Source organism: Lissotriton helveticus, chromosome 3_1 (assembly GCF_964261635.1).
Source record: "Lissotriton helveticus chromosome 3_1, aLisHel1.1, whole genome shotgun sequence".
NCBI classification, from domain to species: domain Eukaryota; kingdom Metazoa; phylum Chordata; class Amphibia; order Caudata; family Salamandridae; genus Lissotriton; species Lissotriton helveticus.
Genome location: NC_136061.1, coordinates 1,875,784,257 through 1,875,809,014, shown reverse-complemented (window position 1 = coordinate 1,875,809,014; position 24,758 = coordinate 1,875,784,257). Strand labels below are relative to the sequence as shown.

General features: G+C 43.0%; 1 protein-coding gene across 10 annotated transcripts in view; it reads right to left on the bottom strand.

Annotated features, from left to right (window-relative positions):
- Nucleotides 1–24,758, bottom strand: part of PPP6R3 (protein phosphatase 6 regulatory subunit 3) — a 1,896,334-nt gene that overhangs the window by 978,879 nt on the left and 892,697 nt on the right. For all 10 annotated transcript variants that reach the window (XM_078682862.1, XM_078682861.1, XM_078682859.1 and 7 more), the window contains one exon: nt 12,610–12,762. In XM_078682862.1, coding sequence (XP_078538988.1) covers nt 12,610–12,762 — 153 coding nt within the window. The remainder of the gene's footprint in view (nt 1–12,609; nt 12,763–24,758) is intronic.

Below are 24,758 nucleotides of genomic sequence, written 5' to 3'. Positions count from 1 at the left end.
TTGATTTATCTAAAAACTCATGGAGTTTTAAGAGAATAAAGTCTCTAATGACGTTATTATGTCCAATCTTACGTCAAACTCTGCACCTTCAAGGTATAAATATGCCCACACTGGTCCAAACAAACACACGGTGGTTTGGAGCAGTTAGACGATCTACTTGCCTGACGCGCCCTGCTGCAGCAAGTGCCGAAGGAAGCCGACCTCCAGCTGACGCACCGAGACGCTGTACTTTCTCCAGCCGAGAAATCCAGCTCCAGTGTTTCCAGGTTACCCTTGCGGGTTGCTGGGCAATCGAGTCCTGAGAGAGAGATACCAGACCTACATTCTAAAACCAAGGTACGGCGCTGATTAGACCCTAGGAGAATTCTTGGATTAGATTCTTGGCAAAGAATACTGAAACTAAGCTACACCTCACTTACTTCTTCCCTTGTACTAGACCTAGGTTAGGTACACCGGGGTAGGCGTATTTTAGAAGCACCAGTTGAGTACTTTTAGTCTTTATTTATTAATGTATGTATTTTATATATTTTTATATATTATATGGCTTAGAACCATATCATGCTTTTACAGTATTATTTTATAATACTATTCGTACTGTACGCATTGTACTTTGCAACCAGTATTACGATTGTAGCAGTTAATTTCCTCTGCATGATAAAGAAGACTGTTCAATAAATACCCTTTTAATGAAAACGCCCGTCTCTTTATTTCTCTGCACTTCTGGTGAAACGAAGCATGCACGATTGACTGAGTGAAAGAACTATCTATTGTTTCCGCGACTCGAGATACATTTCTTATTCTTGGGAAACAAAGTTGTCATGTTTATGCGGTTGTCAGAAACTAATCCCTTCTTGTTCATTCGAGAAAGTTTCTAGTGACCTCTGAGCTAGCTGTCACTCACAATTAAGTCTAGTATATTCAGTAGAGACCTAGTCGACTTCAGTCCTACGTCTAAACTACAGGATACACTATTCCAATGAGCAGAGCCTATTGGGAATATAGGAACAACACTACATGCCAAGGCACGACTCCGAGAGCTTAAGCTTCCATATGCCTTGCTGTACCCGGCCCGGCTATGGGTGGTATACCACTCCCGGACCCACTTCTTTGGCACACAGGAGGTGGTGTTCCAATGGACGTATGAGACGGTGCACTTGTGTCCTCATTCACCGCCTAGGAGAGATTCTGACTCGTCGTCAGGTAAGGCTGCTCGAAAGCAGTCTTAACTGAACCCTAAAGATCGTAGGCGGTCCAGATCCCATCGCCTGTCTTGCTTCTGCAGAGTCTCTGCGCGGGCTGGCTCGGCCTCCCGACAGGCCTCCTCAGGCACTTGAGCTAGAAGAGAATTCTAGACCCCTGACAACACAGATACTGTTGAAAGGATCAGAGAAGTTCATGTGAAGGCCGGCTTCTCTGTTGGGTGTCCAGCGGAGGGGCTGCCCGCTGATTTTGGGCTGTACACTGGGGATCCATTGGCTGAGGTGCGCCGGGACTCCCTGTTGGGGTCTGCAGGCATCACCTGCCGTGACAGATGCTTCATCATTATTGAAGTGTAGGGTGGGGGGTTTGTTGGGTTATGTTTTTTTAGTTGTTCTCATGTCGCACTGCATTGCTACACTCCTAGATCACTGTGCATGGGCCACGCCCCTATCTCGCACCTTCCCTCTTCTTCGATGTAGCCCATGGCGGGTTTACCCGAGTAGGCCCGGGTCTCCCCCGAAACCCTTAGAGTAGTAAGCTGGAATGTTAGAGGTGCCCTAGATAAGATTAAACAGGGGGCAATTCTTCAGTACGCTCAGAGGGCCCATGTCGATATCCTTATGCTACAGGAAACACATCTTATGGGCTCGAAAGCACTTTGTTTACAGAGATATGGGTTAACCCAGGTGTTTCATGCTGACTTTACACGGGGGTCACGGAGGGTAGCGATATTGGTACGACCTCTATACACACACTAAGACGTGGGTGGATTCTCAGGGGAGATATTTGTTCCTACGGGGCACAATCAGGGAGGAGCCGGTGGTGTTGGGATGTGTTTATGTCCCCCCTCCGTTGTCCTGTGTATTGGTTGAGTGGCTCATGGCCATATGGGCGGATATGCTGGATGGCCTGGCCATGGTAGGAGGGGATTGGAATGATGTCCTAGATGTTGCCTTGGATCGCAGGAGACCCGGGGAGGGTGCTCTGGTCCACCAGAATACGAAACTCTCCACTTTGGTGTCAGGGCAGGATTGGGTGGATCCCTGGCGCCAGATGCATGGCTGGGCGCAGGGCTACACCTATCTTTCCGCTGTACACAACTCCTTTTCTCGTCTCGATTTTTTGTTAGTCCTACGTGCGTTGGTAGCCCGGGTGGTGGAGGCTGATATTCTTCCACAAGGCCTCTCGGATCACTCGCCGATTACTATTGTTCTGCGAATGGGTTGGGCGGGAGGCGCTGGCGTCTCTCTACATGGAATTTACAGAAGGCGGATTATAGGGAGTGCCTTGAGAATGCGCTGAATCAATATTTGACGCTTAATGTGAGGTCGGTCTCGGACGCTGAACCTCTGTGGGAAGCGATGAAGCCACACTGCGGGGGTAGATATCTCCTACTGTGCAACAGCTCGTAAGACTCGGAAGGAGGCGGGCACCACTATCGGTGATCTTGAACGTCGTAGTGGGGAGGGACATCATATACGACGGCAGTTAGTACAGGCGCAGCATAATTACGCCGCCCTCCTGGATGAGGCTTGTCTCGCCTGGTTGGCTACCCACAGCCACATATATCAATGGGGAGATAAATCCGGTAAGATGCTCCATAGACTTTGTGAGGGGTTGTTCCACACTCAGCCCCTTCCTGGGATAGTGGGCCCGGATGGGCGGCACCTCACGGATTCCCTAGATATAGCTGAAAGCTTCTCGTATTTCAAGGAGCTGTATGCCCCTAACGAATGTCTCGGTGAAGACGAGATTGGCCGGTTTTTAGACATTGTTCCTCCGTGAGCTCTGCTTGACGACGTTGTTAAAGATTGGAGGGTTTTGTTAGCATGAGCTGGAAGCCATTTTGTATTTTGGCAGCCATTTTAGGTAGCCATGTGCCGTTTCCCTCTTCAGAGCCTTGCACATGCTCAGAAGGGCCTAGCTAGTAGAATGCACCTGCTCTTCCTTTACAACTGTCAGGCTATTTTTGCTGCTGTACGGAGAAGTAACTCTCCTCCCACTTTGTTGAGCAAGCAGATCTTGTATGCCCATATTAGGCATTTTGCATGCTTAAATGAGCCAGGACTGCCCCTTGGTCTTATGCTGACTAAGTAACCCTAAGCATATATAATGCCCCAGTTTTCTGTACTCCTTAGACTGCCTCATTCAGTTGCTAAGACTTCTGTGTGACGTAGTCTGCCTCATTTGAGGTTATCAAAGATGTTACTTTTATATTACAGCTTCTGTGTCAATTTCTTCTTTGTTGGTTTAAAAGGACCAAGTATCAGTGAGACCCCTGAGAAGGTTTCTATGTTCTTCAAATGGCGCTCCAACGTGGAACCTCATCAGAGAAGTGGCTATCTAAGGGAGTGAGCTTGTCAGGAGAAAGAAATCTACTGAGGAGGACAGGACAGGATTCTACTAAGGAGGTACTCTGTGCATAGAGATTCTGGGGATTCTCTGTCTCTGCAGCCCAGTATATTTCTGGTTTTCCTGATTTTGATCCTCCACATGATGTTTTACCACTCCTGACTGAGAACCTTTTTGGCGTGAGTATTCTAAAAACGACCGTTATGTCATTCAGAACTTGGCAGTTAGAATTTGGCCACCATTTGATTGGTAAGAGTCGTTCTGCGGCACTTGCTGTTGGTTTTTGATGCCTTGTATTGGTAAGGTAGTTTAGTAACACTTACTGTGGCTTTTGATTTGTATGATTGGCCAATATTTGTATTTGTATGTATGTAATATATAAATTGCAATTTATGAAGGCAGGTAATGAGGAGGCTTTTCTCTGTTTTGGATTGATTTGAACGCCACACAGTACAAGAGTACCTTAAGTGCTACTTTGATTATAATATTTGCATATGTTGCAATATTTTTGGCATGCCTGTTTCAAGCACACATCAAAGAATGTGTTGCTTTTTGGAGGTACCATGGTGAGATGTGAAGTGTATTAGCCGGCTCCCCTGAGGGAATACCTAAATAGGTTTAGGTATAAAAAACATTTCTTCCTTGGTGATTCTGTATCCCCATGGAATTAAAATATGACAATAATACAAACAAGGATCATTTTCTGTGCACTTTTGAGATATGCAGAGTGATTTTTTGGTGTTCTTCCAGACAAAGCTAGTGAATTGAGTGTATTTTGGCTACTTGAAAATGAAACAGTCTGTTGGGCTGGTTTTTTTTTTGCAGTCTTTTGGAATACTATTGAGAAGCTCTTCTTGTAAATATGACTTACAACTAGTAACCACAAATGGTTTGGTTTAAGTACAGTCTGTGGGCTGTCCTTTGTTTCTGTCCTAAGTGTTGATCTGTGGGTAAAATGCGTGTTTAAATGTCTATGTGGTTTGTGGTTTTCCCATTAGTGATACTTCTGTGAGTAAATCGCAATTGCGCTCTTTGTGAAAGGATTGCTAGCCTTAAGCGCGCTGTATTATGTGTTCTGAGTGTATGACCCCTTCTGTATATGTCTTGGATGAGCTCAATGCGTTTGTGTTTTCTTGCTGTCATCAGTCTTATGAAAAATGTAATTTAATTAATATTAAATTAAATTAAATTAAAACCAAGAAACAAACCATAAGATATGCTAAATAAATGCATGTTACTATTAAATTTATAGAGCAAGTAACTATGCACATGTACAAACTGTTAATGCTTAATAGATAAAATTAGAATTCACATTCAATAGGAATAACATAGGCCTCAATAACGAACTTGTGTGTTTTGCAATCCACAATTATAAAATGTTACAACATTTTCCTTAGATACACTGTGTTAGATATAAACAGGCAAACACATTATCTGAGTAAATTGGATGTTGCTGAACTAAACACATTATAGAACATGCTTTGAAATGCCTCAATTTTAAATAGACTGTCACTGTGCTTACATTCAAACACTAAAAAAAGGCTTCCCAACAGCTTTGTCAACTGTCATTTAAGCAGCAGCTGTCGTTTTGAGTGTAGGCCACGGGAGAGACAGGGATGTTGATTCAGCGAAGATTTTTTTCAGTGCAAACATGGTGTGAAACACTGCATTTCAGACTGCTATTTTAAAACATTACAAAAAATCAGGTTCCATTATTTTGGATAACAGGAAAACATTTAAAGTAATGATTTCCTTTCTTAAAGCCTTTTTTATAAGCATATTCGTGGTTCTGATGTTAAATAATTGTCCTTTTAAAAAGTGGTGCAAAATGTTTAATGTTTCAAGTTAGGCTTCTGTGCTTAGGCTTATGAATGAATGTCTAAATATGATAGGCAAGGGATGCAGCTTGCTTTTCATATGTGGAATTATCAAAAAGGAATGGTTTTTATAAAAAAAAAATTGTTATTAATTATGAACAAAATTATTAAAAATAAGTGCTTTTAAATTCGTTTTTTAATATTTATAAAGCTTAATACTCATACTGTGACCTCCTAGCATCAAAATTAAATTTAAGTTGTGCTGTACCGCATAATGAGGAAATTTGCATATGAAATATCACACTAATTTTTATAAGGGTATAAATGATATATTTCTGATGCCCACTCTCTGGAATTTGTAGAGAACATTCTGAGGATGAATATTATGCGCAAAAATTATAGGATATTCATTTTTAAGTGCCCCAAATATCAAAGTGGAAATTGGGCAAAATTCACTAAATTAAAAATAAATTATGCAATTCAGAGCAGCTTTTAAATTGCCTTATGCTTCAGTAAATGGATACATTAAAGTATAATACAAAAAGCTGGCTTCTATATGGTTAGACACATATATTGCAAACTGCTTATAAATGTATAAAACCAGCATTAGTTAATAAACTGACAAATAGGGGTGACTTTGAATTGGACAAGCCACATGGAAACCATTGCACACAGAATAGTACAGCTGGGAAGGGTTAAAAGTCAGTTCTATATTTAGAAGCCTGGCAGGGCTCTCAGATCAAGGTCTGCTTTGACATTTTGACATCTGAAACTTTTTGAAAGACAAGATGGCAGCTCAGGGAAAGGAGGAGGAGTTGTGCTTATTTTTTGTTGGCAAAATCAAGTTTTTATGCACTCATATGAATATAGCACAACACAATTGTATATGTGAGCTTGGCAATATATACAGCACTAATGCTTTTAGTTTGGCGCTTACTAGGGCTGAGCCAATGAAATTTAGCTTGAATTCATTCGCTCTCATGTTTCACTTGTACATTTGCTAAAAGGATTGAGGTTTGTGTATTCCTTTTTTTTTTTAGCCAAAGTGCTATGTACCTCCTATAACTTTGTTTATGCCCAATTGCTACAAATAGGGGTTGATAGTGTTGACAGAAGTCAAACCTGTTTCAGGTTTCCTACTGTCAAAATGGGGGAAGGAGGCTAGCTCCTCTACAAATTAAGGCTAGGTAAAATGTATGTTGCTCTCTTTTTCTCAAGTTTTATTAGCCTGTCTAAGTTGTCTGTGAAATAGCAATGAGACATTTAATTGCCTATTCAGTAATACGGTTTTAAATATAGTTAGCATTAATAAAATGAATAAGAATATATGTTATGTTACTGCCCATCCTGTTTGATAAAAATATGACAGGATCAGTAGTCTAGATTGTTGTTCCCTTATTTTGATCTTTAAGGGGAACTAGATGTGGGTAGTTTATGTTCTAAAATTCTTAGGTGATAACACCATTAGTGTATGTTATTCTCATGCTACTATGTTTTGCAAGGACATTGCTAGTTTTTATTAGCTAGTCTTTGTAAATAAACTGACAGTCCTTATTAGAGCTGATGTTGCATAGTTTGGATCATGAAAAGTAGAACGCAGGGAAGATGCCCATGTGATCATTAGCAAAAAATGTTTTGAAGGAAAGGTTTTATAGATAAGGATCCCTGTCAAATTAGCAGTTTTAGATTTTCCTGTTTCTCCTATAATATGAGAGCACTGTCCTAAGCGTACAATGTAGGTGCTTTTATTAAGAAGAATCATTTTATAAGTGTCCGCAGTCCTGTACAAGTAGTTTAAAATCTATAAGTAAAAGTGTAAAATATTTTTTTTTTATCTTGAGGGTTTTCAGATTAGTACACAGAATTACACCAATATAAGGATTTAGGATATGTCGGTGCTGTTTCTCTTTTCCTCTGAGTTTAGTAAATGAACACACACTTCCTTGGCTGCTTGGGATTGGGTGATGTATTACTCTTGTCCGTTCACAAAGAGTTACTTTTATACTTGCCAATAGGTCTAGGCAGTTGTTTTTTTACTCTCTCATAGATAGATGAAAGTGGTTCTTGGGTGCCTTGCTAATATATGGGGTGTCCTAAGACTAGGAAGTATTTGGAGACCATCCTCATTGTTGATAGGCTGTTTCTGTGCCTTGTCTAAAGAACTTTTGTTCTGTCCACCAATAGATATTTGCTGCCTTACAAACATTGCCAGAGGGGCCCGGAGATCAGATTCAGCCTGGGGAGTCAGAGTCAGTACCTCTCCAGCTTGAAGCCAAAGTGAAGATAACCAGCATAGGCATTGCTGGCAACCAGTAACTCAGTGAAGGCGGAAGGCCTGGAATGAAGTGTGTACCCCTGCCACTGTCTTGGGTGAAAGACAGGGTCACAAACCAGAAAGGAGAAATTGTGAATCAAGTTTGATGCCCAGCTGAGAGTCACTGACCAACCAGAATGGCACGGAGGCTTTGCTTGAGGTGACCCCTTTTGAAACCAGGGTTGCTTCAAAGATCCTAGCATCAGGCCTTTGAATCCTGGTCCCGAAGTGAATGTAAGTTTGCTCCTTTGTTTGTTGGTCAAGAGATACCTGGGTACACTGGATGCAATGTGTGGCCCCAACGAATGAGCAGTGCGCCAGCAGAGCAATACAGGAGTTAGGGAAGGACTTGAGTTTAGGGTACAGGTGCTGTGTCTCTGGTGCCTGTTAGATTGAAGTGAAGAAAACTGGTGCACTGCCTGAGACACTGGACAGGATCGCTAAGAGCATTTGCCCTGGTGGGTGACTGCCCTGTCCTGAAAGAAGAGACTTTTCCCTTGAAACTGGGCTGTGATTCTTGAGTTGCGAGTTGTGCAGCTCCACCATGAAAACAACAAGAGCCTGCCTGTGAGGCTCAAACGGACACAGGGAGAAGACTCCCCTCTCGTTGGTTCTACAGCAGCTTCAATTTCCCCAAGGACTTCTTTTTGTCAATAATGTACCCATTTAGATGTCCCGTTTTTGAGGAGCAGCAGCCCTTTGCAGCTCTTCGTCCTAATTCCTATGGCCCTGAGTGGTCCTCCTGGTCCCAAATATGATTAATGATCTAGCCCTCATAAAAATGTAAAAATCAATTGAAAAGGTTTTTATTAGATATGTGCTGTTGGCTATTCTGAAATCTAAATGAATGGTCACTTAAATGCTTAGGAGCCTTGAAAATATTTACTAGATGGTTTTAGGATTTGCTTGGGACTGGGAAAAATGATAATTCTGTTGGTAATAGTGGTCATTACTCTCCTGCTATCTGTATGTTAATTATGACCCGATGCTTTGTTCCCTTTGCATTCCTGCTTATACCTCATATATACCCACTTAATGAACTGTTTAGAATGGAAAATGCCCACCTAGCAATGAATTAGGATATTGATAAATTTATGAAAATGAATGTGCAAATATTTTCTATGTTCCCACTGGATCATAGGAATGTCTTTAGCTCATGCTAAAAGGACTATCTGTTAAAGATTGGAGGGATTTGTTAGCATGAGCTGAAAGCCATTTTGTATTTTGGTAGCCATGTGCTCGCCATGTGCCGTTTCCCTCTTCAGAGCCTTGCACATGCTCAGAAGGGCCTAGCTAGTAGAATGCACCTGCTCTTCCTTTACAACTGTCAGGCTATTTTTGCTGCTGTATGGAGAAGTAACTCTCCTCCCATTTTGTTGAGCAAGCAGATCTTGTATGCCCACATTAGGCATTTTGCATGCTTATATGAGCCAGGACTGCCCCTTGGTCTTATGCGGACTACGTAACCCTAAGTATATATAAGGGCCCAGGTTTCTGTACTCCTTAGACTGCCTCATTCAGTTGCTAAGACTTGTGTGACGTAGTCTCCCTCAGTTGAGGTTATTAAAGATGTTACTTTTATATTACAGCTTTCTGTGCAAATTTCTTTTTTGTTGGTTTAAAAGGACCAAGTATCAGTGAGACCCCTGAGAAGGTTTCGATGTTCAACGTGAGGGTGTAGCTGGATCTCCCGCTAACGGAGGAGGAATTGGGTGCCCCCCTGGGCGACATTAATTCAGGCACGGCACCGGGGCCCAACAGGTTCCCCTATGAGTTTTTTTAAGAAGTTATTTTTGCAGTTAGGGCCCAATTATCTTCGGGTAGTAAAGGGGTCGCGGGGCTGTCTTCGACGTGACTGGAGGCATGCTTCCTATCGCCCCTTTTCGCTCCTCAATATTGAGGCGAAAACTTTACCCAAAGCGCTGGCTAATCGTCTGCAGGCTCACATCACCACAATTGTCCACCCAGATCAATCAGGGTTTATGCCCCAGCGGGTGACCAGACCCAATATATGTTGTGCTCAGTTGGCTGTTGAGGTCCTTCCGGAACAAAGCGAGCAAGCGGCGTTGCCCCCGGCGGCTATGGATCGGGCATTTGATTCCCCCAGTTGGGTGTATCTCTTCGCTCTGTTGCGCGTCTCAATCTAGGCCCGCGCTTCCTGTCCCATCTGTCTCTGCTTTATACTGATCTTACTGCTTCAGTACAGGTGGCTGGCGCGGTGTCCTCCACTTTCTCCTTGGGGAGCGGCACCCGGCAGGGTTGCCCACTGTCTCATCTCTTTGCGTTGTCAGTTGAACCATTGGCAGCATGGGTGCGCATAGATGCGCAAGTGATGGGCTTTGAATGGGATCATGGGATGTCGGACCGTATTGCGCTCTATGCCGATGATGTGTTATTCTTCATGAACGTGAATAGAACAGGTCCGCGACTGCTTTGCATTATGCAGATTTTTGGAGAAACGTCTGGTCTCTACATGAATCCCAGCAAATCTACATAATGGCTTCATGGGAACGCGTCGAGGGTAGGCAATTGGGGGGGGGGGGGAGGGTAGGTTCGGGTGGTTACTAATCATGAAATATTTTGGGGTGTTCCTTTCAGAGTCTCCAGCGGTGGCTTGGGGGAGAAACGTGGCTCCAGTGTGGGAACGCGTTCGGATGATCTGAAGGTCTGGTCGCGCATGCCGATGTCTATCTATGGCCGGTTGGCCATATCTAAAATGGTTGCGCTTACTATATCAGCCGCAGAATTATCCATACCCGATTCCCCAACGTTGGTTTCGACAGGTGAATTGGGCGCTGGGGCAGTTTTTGTGGGCAGGAGGGGCGGTGCGTGTAGCCCTGCGGACATGTTTCCTGTCCACGTATTGCGGAGGCTTGGCGACCTCAGATGTATTGTCCTACTATATGGCCTCACAGTTACTCATCCTAAATGAGTGGTGGTATGGGAGTCGGAACGACCCATTGTACGCTGTGGAGCGGTGCCTCATGGGAGATCTTGCTCTTCACACGATCCTATAGTCTGCATCGGCGCGCAGGGCTCTGCCGTCGGTGACTTGCGTGGTCTTTCGGATTTGGCGGCAGGCATTGCGGCGGATAGGGTGGTGGAACACGTTGAAATGGAAGACACCACTGTGGAATAACGGGCGTCTACCACATTTGGCGGCTCTATCAGGGTTTCGGGGTTGTGACAACATCGGCATCTTTACTCTTGGTGATGTCATGAGGGGGGACCACCTTGAAATCCTTTCAAGACCTACATGGCTACTATCAGATGCCTAAGTCTTAATTTTATAAATATCTTCAATTCCGCCATGCCCTTTCCCCTAGTCTGATGTACCTGGAAACACTAGCCGAATTCAGTCTGGTGGAAGCCAAGATATTTATGGGGGAAAGTCAGGACCACAAAATTTCCAAGATATACCAGACATTGGTGAAACAGCTTCCCCCACCCTGCAGAATCTCAGGAGGACTTGGGAGGAGGACCTGGGCCCCATGGATGAGGAGGACTGGATGGAGGATCTGGCCTCCCCGCAGGAGGCGGCCATAGTAGTACGTCAGAGTCTTATCCAATTCAAATATCTTCACACGGTCTACTTTACAAAGGTCCGGTTATGGAGGGCGGGCAGGATAGTTTCCCCGATGTGCCTTAGATGTGAACAGGAGGAGGGGACCCTGCTACACACGGTTTGGCATTGTTTTCCCCTGGTGCGGTTTTGGAGAGGAGTAATGTCCTGCCTTTCGGAAGTGTTAGGCTGGGAGCTGCCCCGGTCGCCGAAGTTGGTATTGCTACACGTTATGGATGGGATTGGGGGCAACATTTATAAGCACCATCTTATGATGTTAGGATTTACGTTAGCAAAGAGGGATATCACCAGGTCTTGGAAGGCGCCGGTTCCACCATTAGTGTCTGTTTGGAAGAGGGGTCTGGACTTTTGTATGGGATTTGAATTCCCAATTTTGTTAGCTAAAGGTCGCCCGCAAAGACCTTATAAAATTTGGAAGCGGGGGGCAGACTATCATGGCTGATGCTGGAGCCGATCATAAAGGGGGTTCCCCCCCCCCCCCCAGATTGATGCTACCCCATGGGTACACAAGGTATTAGATTGTATACATGAATGGGTGGGAGTGGTGGGTGTGGTGCAAGGCCTTGCTCCAATTGTGATTAATGGATTGTATGTGCAACTGGGGGGTGGGGGGTTCCTTTTCTTGTTTTCTTAAAAGAAGGGGGGGGTGTTTCATCTGCATTCTATATCCTTGCTGCATTTCTTTTCCTTAACAAAAAAGTCAAAGTCATGATGTTGTTTATTGATTGTGCAGAGGCCTCTGGGGTTCAGAGCCCTGTGGTATATGTGTAATTTGATAAAATCTGTTTTAAAAAAAACATAGAAAACACAACAAGATGATGGATGGAGTGCTGAAACTTTTCAACCACTCACCCCCAGTCAAGAGATCCTTATTTATGCCAGAGCTTTCCTCAAGCTTTAGCAAAAAGGGAACCCTTTCTTTAATGTGACAGGTTTTACTCATTACTGTCCAACATGCAGATTCTGAACAAATGAAGAAATGTAATGTGAACTATACTAACAACTCTATAGGGGGATCAGGTCACAAAATATTTTCATTCTCAAATAGTCTAAAAGGTTATAACAAATGACATTTGCAAAAAATAAAATACGTATGTATGCATCATGAGAAGTAATGATGACACCTTTTTTTTTTACAATTTGTACAAATGCGATACTTCAGGGTCCTTGAACAAATTTGTGCCGAGACAGAGTGAGCCCAAACTTTACCTACTTGGATCACATAATGAGTTATTGAAGTAGTTATCATCCAGATAGTTAGCTACACGTTTTTCAAATAGTTGTTCACCAATGCCGTTTTGGGCTTAAAACTAGTTATAACGACCAAGAAAGATAAATCTTACCAGTATTGTTCCTATAGTATTCAGCTCAATTAACTCCAGGTTTATATTGTGTGTATTTGTCTGAAGGAGGCCACATATTAACCGAATTACATTTAAGCGAGTGTTCCCAACAGGTGGATCGAGAATTCCCCAAGTCGTTTTCATTACGCTGGTCTACATGGAAAAAAAGGGATAAAATTGTCTTTAATGGCACTGTTACTCTTTGCTTGTAAACGCGTTTCTATTACTAAACAGTTGGGATATTGGGAGTATTTGAAAACATTTCAAAAATATTTTACTATAGCAGACTACAAATAACTACAAGCATTAAGGCAATCTTAAAATTACGATTGAGTTAATATCTGATATGTAATGGAAAGATACCTATATTTGTTCTTTGTATACTTGGATGAGAATCGGGAAGGGAGGTTATTTGGGATGGGAGAGGGGAAGGGAGAGATGCTAAGGTCAAATTGTTCTAAGAAGCTTAGGACTAAAATCGAATAAATACAACTGAAAAAAACAGACGTCATGGAATGTCAAAATGGTGACATTACATATATATTTATAAAAACAAAAATGACAAAAAACGTACCCCCAATTATGCTACCTAGAGTTTTAGCAGTATATTTATCCAGATATAATATATGATGGAAATTATGTACTTTTATATGAAATAGGATGATTTTCTTACAGGGTTATACAATATTGACAAATCTGTTTCAAAATACGTTTTATTTGCCGTCTATATTTTTACGTGACAGTGTACACCAATCCAAAGACTGCTCAAGTCCACTGCGATGTTTGGGCAGTACAAAATATGCACAATTCATGTGTTAATACTTTAAATGCACAGTATACAATCAAGTTTCCGCCCTCCTCATCACACACTCCCTCAAATCCAGTGCCAATTCAAGGTGCATATAAAACGGTAAAGGTAGATGGGAGGATTTAGTGATGAGGCAGCCATAGGACTAGGATTGCAGTACAAAAAGGGGTGGTGATGGACGGAGCATCTGAACCAATCACACACTCACACCCAGTCAACAGATCTGGGTTTAATCCATCACCGTTCTTTAGCCCACTCTGCCACCCCAGTTCAGACATGGCCATATGCAAATCAGTCTGACCCTGTACCTCATGGGAACAGTCCAGCCCGAACTGCCAAGCCATGCCTTCCCTGTACCGGAATCAAGCTTCCTAGGACCGGTTTCTGGAATTTCAGCCATCTTCAGCCAGGCTTGCTTGAACCCAGCGGCAAAGTGAGCAAGGGACTCACGTCTGAGCATACCCTGCCAACTTATGACGAACAAAGCAGTACAAAAAGGGATGGTGATGGACGGAGCATCTGAACCAAGGAAGCTTGTTTCCTGCAAGGGGACTCCCCGGCCCAGGGAAGTAGTAGCCGCCGTGGCCCGAGTGGAATGGGCCCTCAGCCCAACAGGAGGTTCCTTCTTAGCCAAAGAGTAGCACGCCTTGATGCACAACACGACTCACCGAGAGATGGTCCGTTTGTGCACCGCCCGTCCCTTCTTAGCGCCCACGTAACCAACAAAGAGTTGGTCATCCACCCGGAACTGCCGTGTGCGATCCAGATAGAATGAGGTTAAGGAACAGTGGACCCTAGTTTTACAGGATCAGGGGAATGATAGGCATGCACAGGATTGTACGTATGTCCTTTGTCCAGCCGGACAGGATTTTATTAATTACAATATTTCGAAATAGCTCATAGAATCAACATAAAATAACAAAACAAGTGGGCACGACCTGTGACCCACGGTGAACAAGACAAAACAAGAAGGGAGGGTTTATGCAAAAGCGCACAAGGCGGTCTGTACTTGTATTCAGTTTGACAGGCTTGATTCTATTTTAACACACCATTGTAAGAGGCGTTGTATAACATTATTTAGTACATATGGTGCTCATTAGTCGACGATGTTTCGATGCCACACTTAAATACAAGGCATCATCATCAGGACAAAAGTGTTAGTCATGTTTGTCTTAAGATTGTTTCAACATTTGCCTATATGACAATTACAGAATACACATGTGGAGGAATAGAAAGAGGAAAGGAGGAGAAAACAAATGCAAAATGGGTTAAAATGGTAGGCATGAAGTAAGGGCATTGTAGATGCACATTACGCGAGAACAAAACACACCCGGACGGGTTATCAAGATCATGAGTTACTTCAAGAAGGTGGAAAGAAGATCTCTTTAAGCCGTGGTGTCTAAACGGAGAGCTATGCAATTAGTTGCTGCGACATTCGGGTAGTGGCCCTGGTTTCGGTAGTGATGGTGCTTAATTGAGGAAAGCAAAAATGTTTTTTATATTCACAATGAAGGTGATAACCGATAACAAACGGCGCAATAAGGTTGAAACAGAGTGAGATACATAACATTTTTCGGCGCGGTGGTGAGTGTGAGAGTGAGTGCATGGCCAGGGATTGAGTGGGACAGGTCAGATACGGGGGGTAACTACCTGTATTGGAAGGATGCATTCTCCTGTGTGGAGGAACGTCTGGGATCGGCCTTCGTTATGGTCAGGGGGCCGATTGCCAAGTACTATAAGTATGGGGGGGGGGAATTAGGGTTCAGAACCACATCTGTGGTGCATACTAGTGGCGGGACAAACAGGTACTTACTTATCCGGCCGTTCGCGTTGTGGCTGGCACGGCGGGGTACTAGCGGGGAGACAAGAGGGAAATATAGGATTGGAGTAAGGGTCCTGGGCCCGGACGGGGAGGCGCACGGTGGACATGCATACATTGGTACTTACTTAATGGTTGGCCGTTCATAGGTTGACATGGCGGAGCTCTGGCCGATAGCGTTTCCCAAGTGCTCTGTGGAAAACAAGGTGGGAGGCAGCGTTGGAGTGGGCAACGGGATTCAAGGCGGAAATGCGCACAGGTAGAGGGTGCCTGGATACAGCGGTACTTACTTGGTAGCCAGTCGCTCTGTGGCTGGCACGGCGGGGTTCTGGCAGTGATCGCTAACCTCAGTGCCTACGGGATACCATCTTGATGGTTCTGGCGTGTGTAAAAATAAAGGAGGGACTACGCAGACTTGTGTAGTTGCCATGGTTGAGCAGGCTAGAGGGAGGGAAAAACGGCGGCCATATTGGAGTGGGGCTTGTGAACCAGTGATTGTGAAGTGTGACCAGTTAAAGTGCAAAATATAATTACATATTGTCAGAAATTACATAAACAATAAATTTTGTAAGGTAATTTCCACAGTCTGTTTACAATAGTGACGTCCAATCTTCTACTCGATTCAGGCCTTTACGTATACTGTCTGTTTTCAGGATCCAGTGCAGTTCTTCTTTGTTAAGGAGTTGGGACATGTCTGCTCCACGCGGGGGGGCTTTAATCTGCGTGATTATTGTCCATGTGAATTAATTTTCAGTACGGCCTTTGTCCATAAAATGTTCAACAAGTGGCACATTTGCGGTTTGGCAGCGAATCCTACTCCGGTGTTGGCCCATCCGAAGTTTAATTTTCTGGCTTGTTTGTCCTACTTATATTAGCATGCAAAGACAGAAAATTGCATAAACTACATTTGATGAGTTGCAGTTAGTGAAGTATTGTCTATCATACTTAATTGCCCCGAAAGAGAAGGTCTTGCCTTCAACAGTTGAATCACATGATATGCAGTTACCACATTTCGCATGACCTGTGAGAGCTGGTAGATTCCACATATAATTAAGTGTCGTTTTTGTCGCAGGTTGTGGCAGTGAAGCGTGAACTAAATGATCTTTTATGTTTTTCGCCCTTTTGAAGGCAAACATTGGGTGTTCTAAAGTGAGTGCACCAGAATTCAGTACTGGCCAATGCTTCAGAATGCTTTTCTTTATGGCAATAGACGCCGGGGAAAATGTGGTTACACAAGTAATTCTCTCTTGGCTTTTTTTGGGCTTTGGTTTCAGTAGGGTCTCTCGCGGGCAATACCATGCTCTTTTGAGCGAGCGGCGTACTAGTTTGCGTGGGTAGCATCTTTGTCTGAGTTTGTCACTGAGAGTTTTTGCTTCAGTGAAATAGTCTTGCTTGAAGTAACAGTTTCATCGAATGCGAAGACACCGAGTAGGGTAAGGAATCTCTAAGGGCGCGAGGGTGGTGGCTGTTGTAATTCAATAAGGTGTTGCGCTCTGTGGGCTTGCGATGGAGACTAGTCATAAGGCGACCTTCCGTGTGCTTGATCTCAATGTCAAGAAAATGTATTGATTCTTTGCTTGTGGCCAATGTGTATTTGAGCCCCCCCACTGTTATTATTCAACCAGTGTAAGAATTGGTTGAGTAAATCCTGTGAGTCAGTCCATAGCATGAAAATATCGTCGATATACCGTTTCCGCTTGAATCCCGTTGCCAACTCCAACGCTTCCTCCCACCTTGTTTTCCACAGAGCACTTAGGAAACGCTATCGGCCAGAGCCCCGCCATGTCAATCTATGAACGGCCCACCATTAAGTAAGTACCGATGTATGCATGTCCAGCGTGCGCCTCCCCGCCCGGGCCCAGGACCCTTACTCCAATCCTATATTTCCCTCTTGTCTTCCAACAGCGATCCCCGCTAGTACCCCGCCGTGCCAGCCACAACGTGAACGGCCGGATAAGTACCTGTTTGTCCCGCCACTAGTTTGCACCACAGATGTGGTTCTGAAACCTAATTCCCCCCTTTTGTCCCCCATACTTATAGTACTTCGCAATCGGCCCCCTGACCATAACGAAGGCCGATCCTAGACATTCCTCCACACAGGAGAACGCATCCTTCCAATACAGGTAGTTACCCCCCGTATCTGACCTGTCCCACTCAATCCCTGGCCATGCACTCACTCTCACACTCACCACCGCGCCAAAAAATGTTATGTATCTCACTCTGTCAACCTTATTGCACCGTTTGAAGGGATACACCTGCTCTAATTTAAATGATTTGGAGTCTCTATCGAATTGAGCTGCTTTCACATTAAGGGTGTTGTCTTTAAAAAGCAATATTTCTTTTTCTGTCTTATCAAGGAGCGCCTTTGCTTCTGTTAGTCTGATTATCTGTGATGGTCTTAATAAGCTCCTCTATTTCTTTCTCTTCTTGGCTACAAATACGTTGGGCTGTCTCTATAGTGTGCACCATTAAATCTCTACTGCACTTGGTGTTTGACTAAAACCTTTCTTGTACTCCGCATCTTCAATAAAGATGACCGGAATGTTTTTTACCTGGAGACCCCAAGGAATTGTCCCCGCTTTTAGAAGTTTGAATAAAAAGTGGCCGTGCAATTCAGTTTGAATATGTTTTTTTTGGAGACGGGTTAATTTGTCTGCCTCATTTTGCTGTTTAGCTGAGGTACTGAGGGTTATGCTGAAAAATGGAGAGTATTCAATTAAACTTTTAATATGGCTTTCCGTGAAGGACAGCGTATCTTTCTCTGCCATGCTATGCAGGAGAGAGGTCTCCTGCCCAAGAATTAATCTTTATGAATGATGATAAGGAAGACACGATGTGTCAATCCCTACCCACTCGGGTGACTACCCGCGCTTGAATTTAAGAAAAAAGGGGGGGTTGGACCCAATGGGAAAGAGGGTAGGTAGGGCCACCAAATACTGTAAAAAACGGGAGTTTACCTATGCCTCTAGTATTACTTCAAACAATCAATGCTGAATAAGGATAAACCAAATTTTATTAGTTTGTCCCGACACTTAATTTATGTCATTTTCTTTTCAATTGATTATAGAACTAATTTTATATATAGACAAAAAACGAGACCATCGTCAACTTCACATATTGCCATACAATTTACAACATGATGAACCACAAATCATAAACATTTATAAAAAACATGACTAAACGAATGAATTTAAATACAAAACAAATGTGCTCACATCTTCCCAAAGTGAATCGGTTTACAGTTGCCAAATAACAATAAACAAAAACTTCAATTGTCAAATCAATTTCTGTGGGGTGAAAAAAAGCTTAGATACCACCCCAGTCCCTATTGAAATGTCAATGTATTTGGTCAGGGAGTAAAAGCCATTTGACAAACCGATGTCGCTGGCATTAATGTCTTTAACGAATAAATGCAGACGCGTTTCGAGTCCCACTGTCTTAATCACAGGACCCTCAGGGCAGGATGAATAGAATCCATGGGAACTGTTTGTGAAAAAAGAATGGAAGATTTTTTAGAAAAACGGTCCTCAATCCATTTAACTTTAAAATGAATTGCATCAACAAGATGCAGCACACCTTTTTTAACCAAGGATGCGTTGGCCTTTAAAATGTCGTCAATGCCGTGGGTGTCACACTGCAATAGAGTAAAATTCAAATCAGGGAAAATTGTTCCCAGTGTGGGCAGCATCGTGCTAGTGTAGATGGGGGGGGAGACAATGTTTATATTACCTTAAGTCGACTCGCTCTCGTCGGATATACTTGTTTTGCCGAATTAGTTTACATTTCTGAAAGAATACAAGACGACGCATAAGTATTTTGTGCAAAAAGGAGGTCACTTGCAAACCCATTTGGAAAGAGGGGACTTACTCGTGAGGAAAAACGTCAAGGAGGCGCAAATCAATGCCGCTCTCGGTTCTGGACGGTTAATTCCTGTGGAAGGTAAAGGGAAAGTCACTACACTGGACCTGCATTGGTTAGTAAGAGCCGCCAAATCAGCTTCTGAGTCTGACCGTGAAGATACGCGACTTCCGGCGTTTGTCAGTTTTCTCTCTACCACGGGCTCATACGGGCAGCACGACCCGTGTGTGCACAGTCATATTCAATCATCAAGTCCCGATCACGTGAGGTTGGTCGGGCCAATCAGACCATCTAAACCACTGCAGTTAATTGGAATGCATTGTGGGAATTGTAGTAATAACAAGCCAGGAATAAGATTAATGTTTCTGGCGCGTGTGACTCTTATGCCCTATTAACTTCGCTCAAACAATTTAGTCCTTTATTGACACTGTCAAATTTCATGATGAGGTACGCCTCTTTGCGCAATAAAACAGTCTCCACACTGGACTGATATTTAGAGTCAATCCAGAATAATACTGTCCACTTGAAGTCATTTTCACCATGGTTGTGACTCAAAAAATGTTCAACCATCGGTGCGGAAGAAACTTTTTTCTTTATTCTAGAACGGTGTTGTGTGATTCTTACATTAATGGATTGACAGGTCTTTCCAATGTATACTCTATTGCATGGACATACCACAGCATAGACCACATTCTTGGTCTTGCAATTCGTAAACACATCGTGTTTCCATTTGACTCCGTCATGGTCAAAAACATTGCCTTCAAGTGTCGTTGAACAAGACACACAATTGCCATATTTGTGGTGCCCACATATAGGTTTTAGGTTCCACTGTGCTATCAGATCGTTCTTCTGTTTGGGGATATAGCTATCCGCTCTTATTAGTTGCTGGCCTATACTTGCATTTTTACGCATGGCGAAAATAGGTTTTTGTAAGGGATGTTCTAGTGTTTCCAATAAATGCCAGTTTTTTAGAATGATGCGTTTGAATTAATTTGTGTGCTGACCGTAGGTCGTCACACAAACCAATTTCTCCAGCTGACCCTTTTCTTTTGTCTGAAGAAGATTTTCTCTTGGAGTAAATCTGGCCCGTTTTTTGGAATGTTTTAGTAATTTTTTAGGATAACCCCTTTTCGCCATTTCGGTACAAAACGTTGTTGCATGTGACTCAAAATCTGTCACATTTGTGCAATTGCGTCTTATCCTCAATAGTTGTCCAAAAGGGAGGTTCTCTTTCAAGCACTGTGGGTGTGAGCTTCTGTAATGAAGAATGGTGTTTCTATCTGTTTTTTTTGTATATGGTGGTTGTCAGCATTTCATCGCAGGCGCCTACTGTGACGTCTAGAAAAGTCATTTTACATTTACTGGATTCCAAAGAGAATTTGATATCATTATGCCTCGAGTTTAGCCATTCATGGAAGTGATCGAGCTCAGTCTGGCTCCCCTGCCACAGGAGCCAGACGTCGTCGATGTACCTTAGCCATTGAATTATATTGCCTGAGAATGGGTTGTTATTACATATGAATCTTTCTTCGTATTGCGCCATGTATAGCACTGCCATCTCCGGCGCATAAGGGCAGCCCATGGCACTCCCTTTGATCTGGACAAAAAAATCATTTTCAAATTTGAAATAATTATTCCGTAGAGTTATTTCCGCCAATGCTAAAATGAATGAAGTGGGTACCTTATGGGGTCTGTCACGTTGATCTAGATATAATTCTATCACCTGTAATGCCTCATCTTGAGGGATTTGGGTGTAAAGCGAGGCGACATCAAGTGTCACCATCATCTGTGTTTTCTCATCGAATGACTGCCCTTCTATTTTGGTGATGAAATCAGTGGTATCCCTAAGGTACGATTTGACCTGCAATATGAAAGGTTTTAAGAAAAAATCAATATATTTAGAGACTGGCTCTAATGCAGAGTCACAGCCAGACAAAATTGGTCTGCCTGGAGGTACCCGATCATTTTTGTGTATTTTAGGCAGGAAATAAAGAACAGGCGTTCTTGGCGAGTTTTGTTTAAGTATTCAAATTCCTTTTGGCCTAAGAAGCCTTCATCCAGTCCTGTCCTAGTGATTCTTGCAATCTTGTCTTGAATGGCGTACACCAGGTCCTTTTTCACTGGCCTATACCACTCTCGATTGTGGACTTGTGTTTTGCCTTCATCAAGATACATGGATCGGGGCCATAGCACTACTGCCCCACCCTGGTCAGCCTGTTTTAATAAAATAGATGTATCTGCTTTAAGATCACGAATGGCGGCTATTTGACCTTTACTGATGTTAGTCTTCACAAAACCTTTTTTCTTTTCAAGTTTGGTGAGAGATAAGACCACTTGCTCAAAGGCAACAATTTGCCTCGGAATGTTTTGTGTGGGAGTGAACCTTGATTTAACCCCGAGTCCAGTAGTTTCCTGACTTGACGTCACTTCAGCGCCCGCGAAGAAAGTCTTCAACCTTATTTTCCGGCAAAAATCTAATGCCTCTAGCTTGAGTTTAGTAAAATCCGTTCTTTTGTTTGGAACAAACTTGAGGCCCAGGCTCAAAACCATTTCCTCATCTTCCGTTAGTTTTTTATTTGAAAGGTTAACTATAGTAGACTTCTCTAGTTCTTGTACTGCTTGTTGCGAGTTCGCATCTCCCATGGCTGCTTGAAGCGGACTCTCGATTGACCGCCTCTGGCTAAAAAAGAAGATGCTGCTGGAGCCCCTCGCCTTTTTGAATTATCCTGCCTTGAGTCTGAGGAGGAATCAGATGAAGTTGTATCAGAATAAGTATAGAACCTATTCCTTGGTCTGCCTTGAAATGATGTTAATGCTCCCCTTGACTCCCCTGAAGTGTAAAAATCTTCTTTGAGAAAGGGATACACCTGCTCTAATTTAAATGATTTGGAGTCTCTATCGAATTGAGCTGCTTTCACATTGAGGGTGTTATCTTTAAAAAGCAATATTTCTTTTTCTATCTTAACAAGGAGCGCCTTTGCTTCTGTTACAGTCTGATTATCTGTGATGGTCTTAATAAGCTCCTCTATTTCTTTCTCTTCTTGGCTACAAATACGTTGGGCTGTCTCTATAGTGTCGCTGAGACAAAAAAACAACAAAGCTCACAGAATTGCTCAAAAAGTCACAAACGGAAGCATACGAGCAAGCAAGGATAGCATGAGAATACCATAGAAGCAACCAACTCAGAAGCTCTGCAGGCTTACTTCATTTTCCTCCCAAGGACACGGACCACACCAGCACTTGAAGTTTCACAACAAGGGCATGCCAGGGCTAGAATAGAAACATTTAAAACACCAATAAATACTGGATTACAAATGCAGCCAGGACCCCTGAGAAAAAGGAAGAACTACACCCAAACTGTCCCTCAAATTTTTCAGCAAACTATCTCATCCTAACAGTTATTAACAGGATTAATGGAGAGGCCCCTACACAAACAAGCTCTTGCATACAGAAACATTCAACCACGCAACAAGTGTCAGAGCTCGAGAGAGGAACGCGCACAAGAAGGAAAGCATTGGAAATAAACCAACGGAACATCTCAGATGTGCAAACTAAGGAAGGGCCTAAACCAACAATCAGGGCAACTTCAAGTATTTAGATAATACACAATAGAAGAGAACAAGCAAGTTCTGGCCGAAAAAGCTAACACACAAAGGAATATGGCACATCAATCTTTATCAAACGTCGACTGTCCTTAGCCTCCACACACCAAAACAAACGAAAGATTCACTCACACGCCACCAGCGAAGGGCGCAAATGGGAAACATCAAACGACATCAGCGCACTCAACATTAATATTCACTCCTGCATTCAACTTGAGGGGCACAGGATATATTAAACAGATACAACATTTTACATCTACTACACAATATACCCAATCTATGCTATCTTACTAGGGCACACCTAATCTGAGTTAAATGTAAACGCAATTTAAACAGCCAAAAAGATTCTACACTAACTGAATGGCAAAGTAATTCCGATGTTCAGAACAATCTGCCAGACAGCGAGCAATTCAAGGATTGGAGCATATTAATCAACAAACTGGCTCTAGAAAAATACCTGCAAGTGCTGTAGGGAAGGCAGCACACAACAGAACCCCCGAAAGGATTAAATAAAATTTTTAGTGAAGCCTAAAAAACTACTTACTTATTCTTCTCTTAGGGGGAGATGGGGGGGGGGGGCACAATCAAAATCCAACTGTTCAACAACAAGAGTGAAAACCTTAAGATAGAGGAGCAACTAAAACACATGCCCAGAACAATTGGACTGGACTTGGCTCACCACAGCCCTTAAGATTAGAGGGCGGACAAATTCCTAGGGGAAAAAGTGACAAACAAGCAAAAATAAACTCCCAAGCAGTGCATTAAAGATAATTAGCTGGAACGAGGAAGGCCTACACTCCCTTACTACAGATGAAGACACTGGAATTTCTAAACATAGGAGATAACATATGCATGCAAGAAACATGGTCGACCGTCACCATTCTTATTCCAGGGTTCCAAACCAGCAATACATCAGCTCACAAAAAAACCTGTTTGGAAGACCAATGGGTGGCCTCACAATCTACAAGAAATTAGATTTACAAGTGAAAATCAGACAATGGTCAACTAAACCTGGAATTTACAGGCAGTCAACATAAATGTTCTAGCACTAGACGAAATGCCCAAGTTAAAATCATTGATAAATCTATACATAAACCAACAGAACACAAAACAGGCCATAGTGAAGAACATAATCAAACAAATAAAAGCATTCATATATAAGCACCCAGGGAACCAGTGTATAATGGCTGGCGACTAACAGCCGCAATCTAGGCCAATCTGAAAGATTTCAAGGAGGCCAATAAAGAACAATCCTACAAGAATGCATCTGTGTATTCGACCTCAGGTTGGCGGCACTAGTGGAGTCCACATGGGGCACTACGACCTACACTAACAAAGACATATTGACTTTGGATTATATCTTTATTTATTTAAAAGGTTTTATATCGCGCTGCTGGACCCAAGAGTATCAGAGCGCTTTACATGGTAATATACATGAACATGTTAAGATACAATATATAATTGACAATGAACAGGAAAATTAAAAAAGATAAAAACATTGCGTTACATGAGTGAAGGGGGCAAGGAACAGAGGAATAATAGAAGGGACAGGGGGAGTTGAAATTAGAGAGAGAGAAGGGGGTGAAGTGAGGGAGAGTGAGATGGAAGGGGGAGAGGGGAGAGGGGTTGGGTAAAAGAGCAAATCAGAGCAGAGAGGTAAGTAAGTCAGTAACATTAAGAACCCCAATATTTATTGAGAAGTACTTTGAGTCTTTTTTGAAGAGAGGGTAAGAGTGTTTGCAGCAAAGGTCTTTGGGGAGTGAATTCCAAATCATAGGAGCCTTACCAAAGAATACACGTGATTGGGTCTTTTTACATTTAAGTCTAGGAGGTATAAGGACAAGGGAGTTGGTGCTCCTAAGGGACCTGGAGCACCCTGCTTTTTGTAGTTTGCTTGAAAGGTAAGAGGGGGTATTTTGGTGAAGAGCTTTGTGCGTGATGCAAACAATCTTGTAGGTGGATCAACCTTTAATTGGAGTCAGTTTAGGTTTCTGAAGACAGGAGAGATGTGGTCAAATTTTTTACAGTCAGAAATAAGTCTGGCAGCTAGTTTGCGGACAGA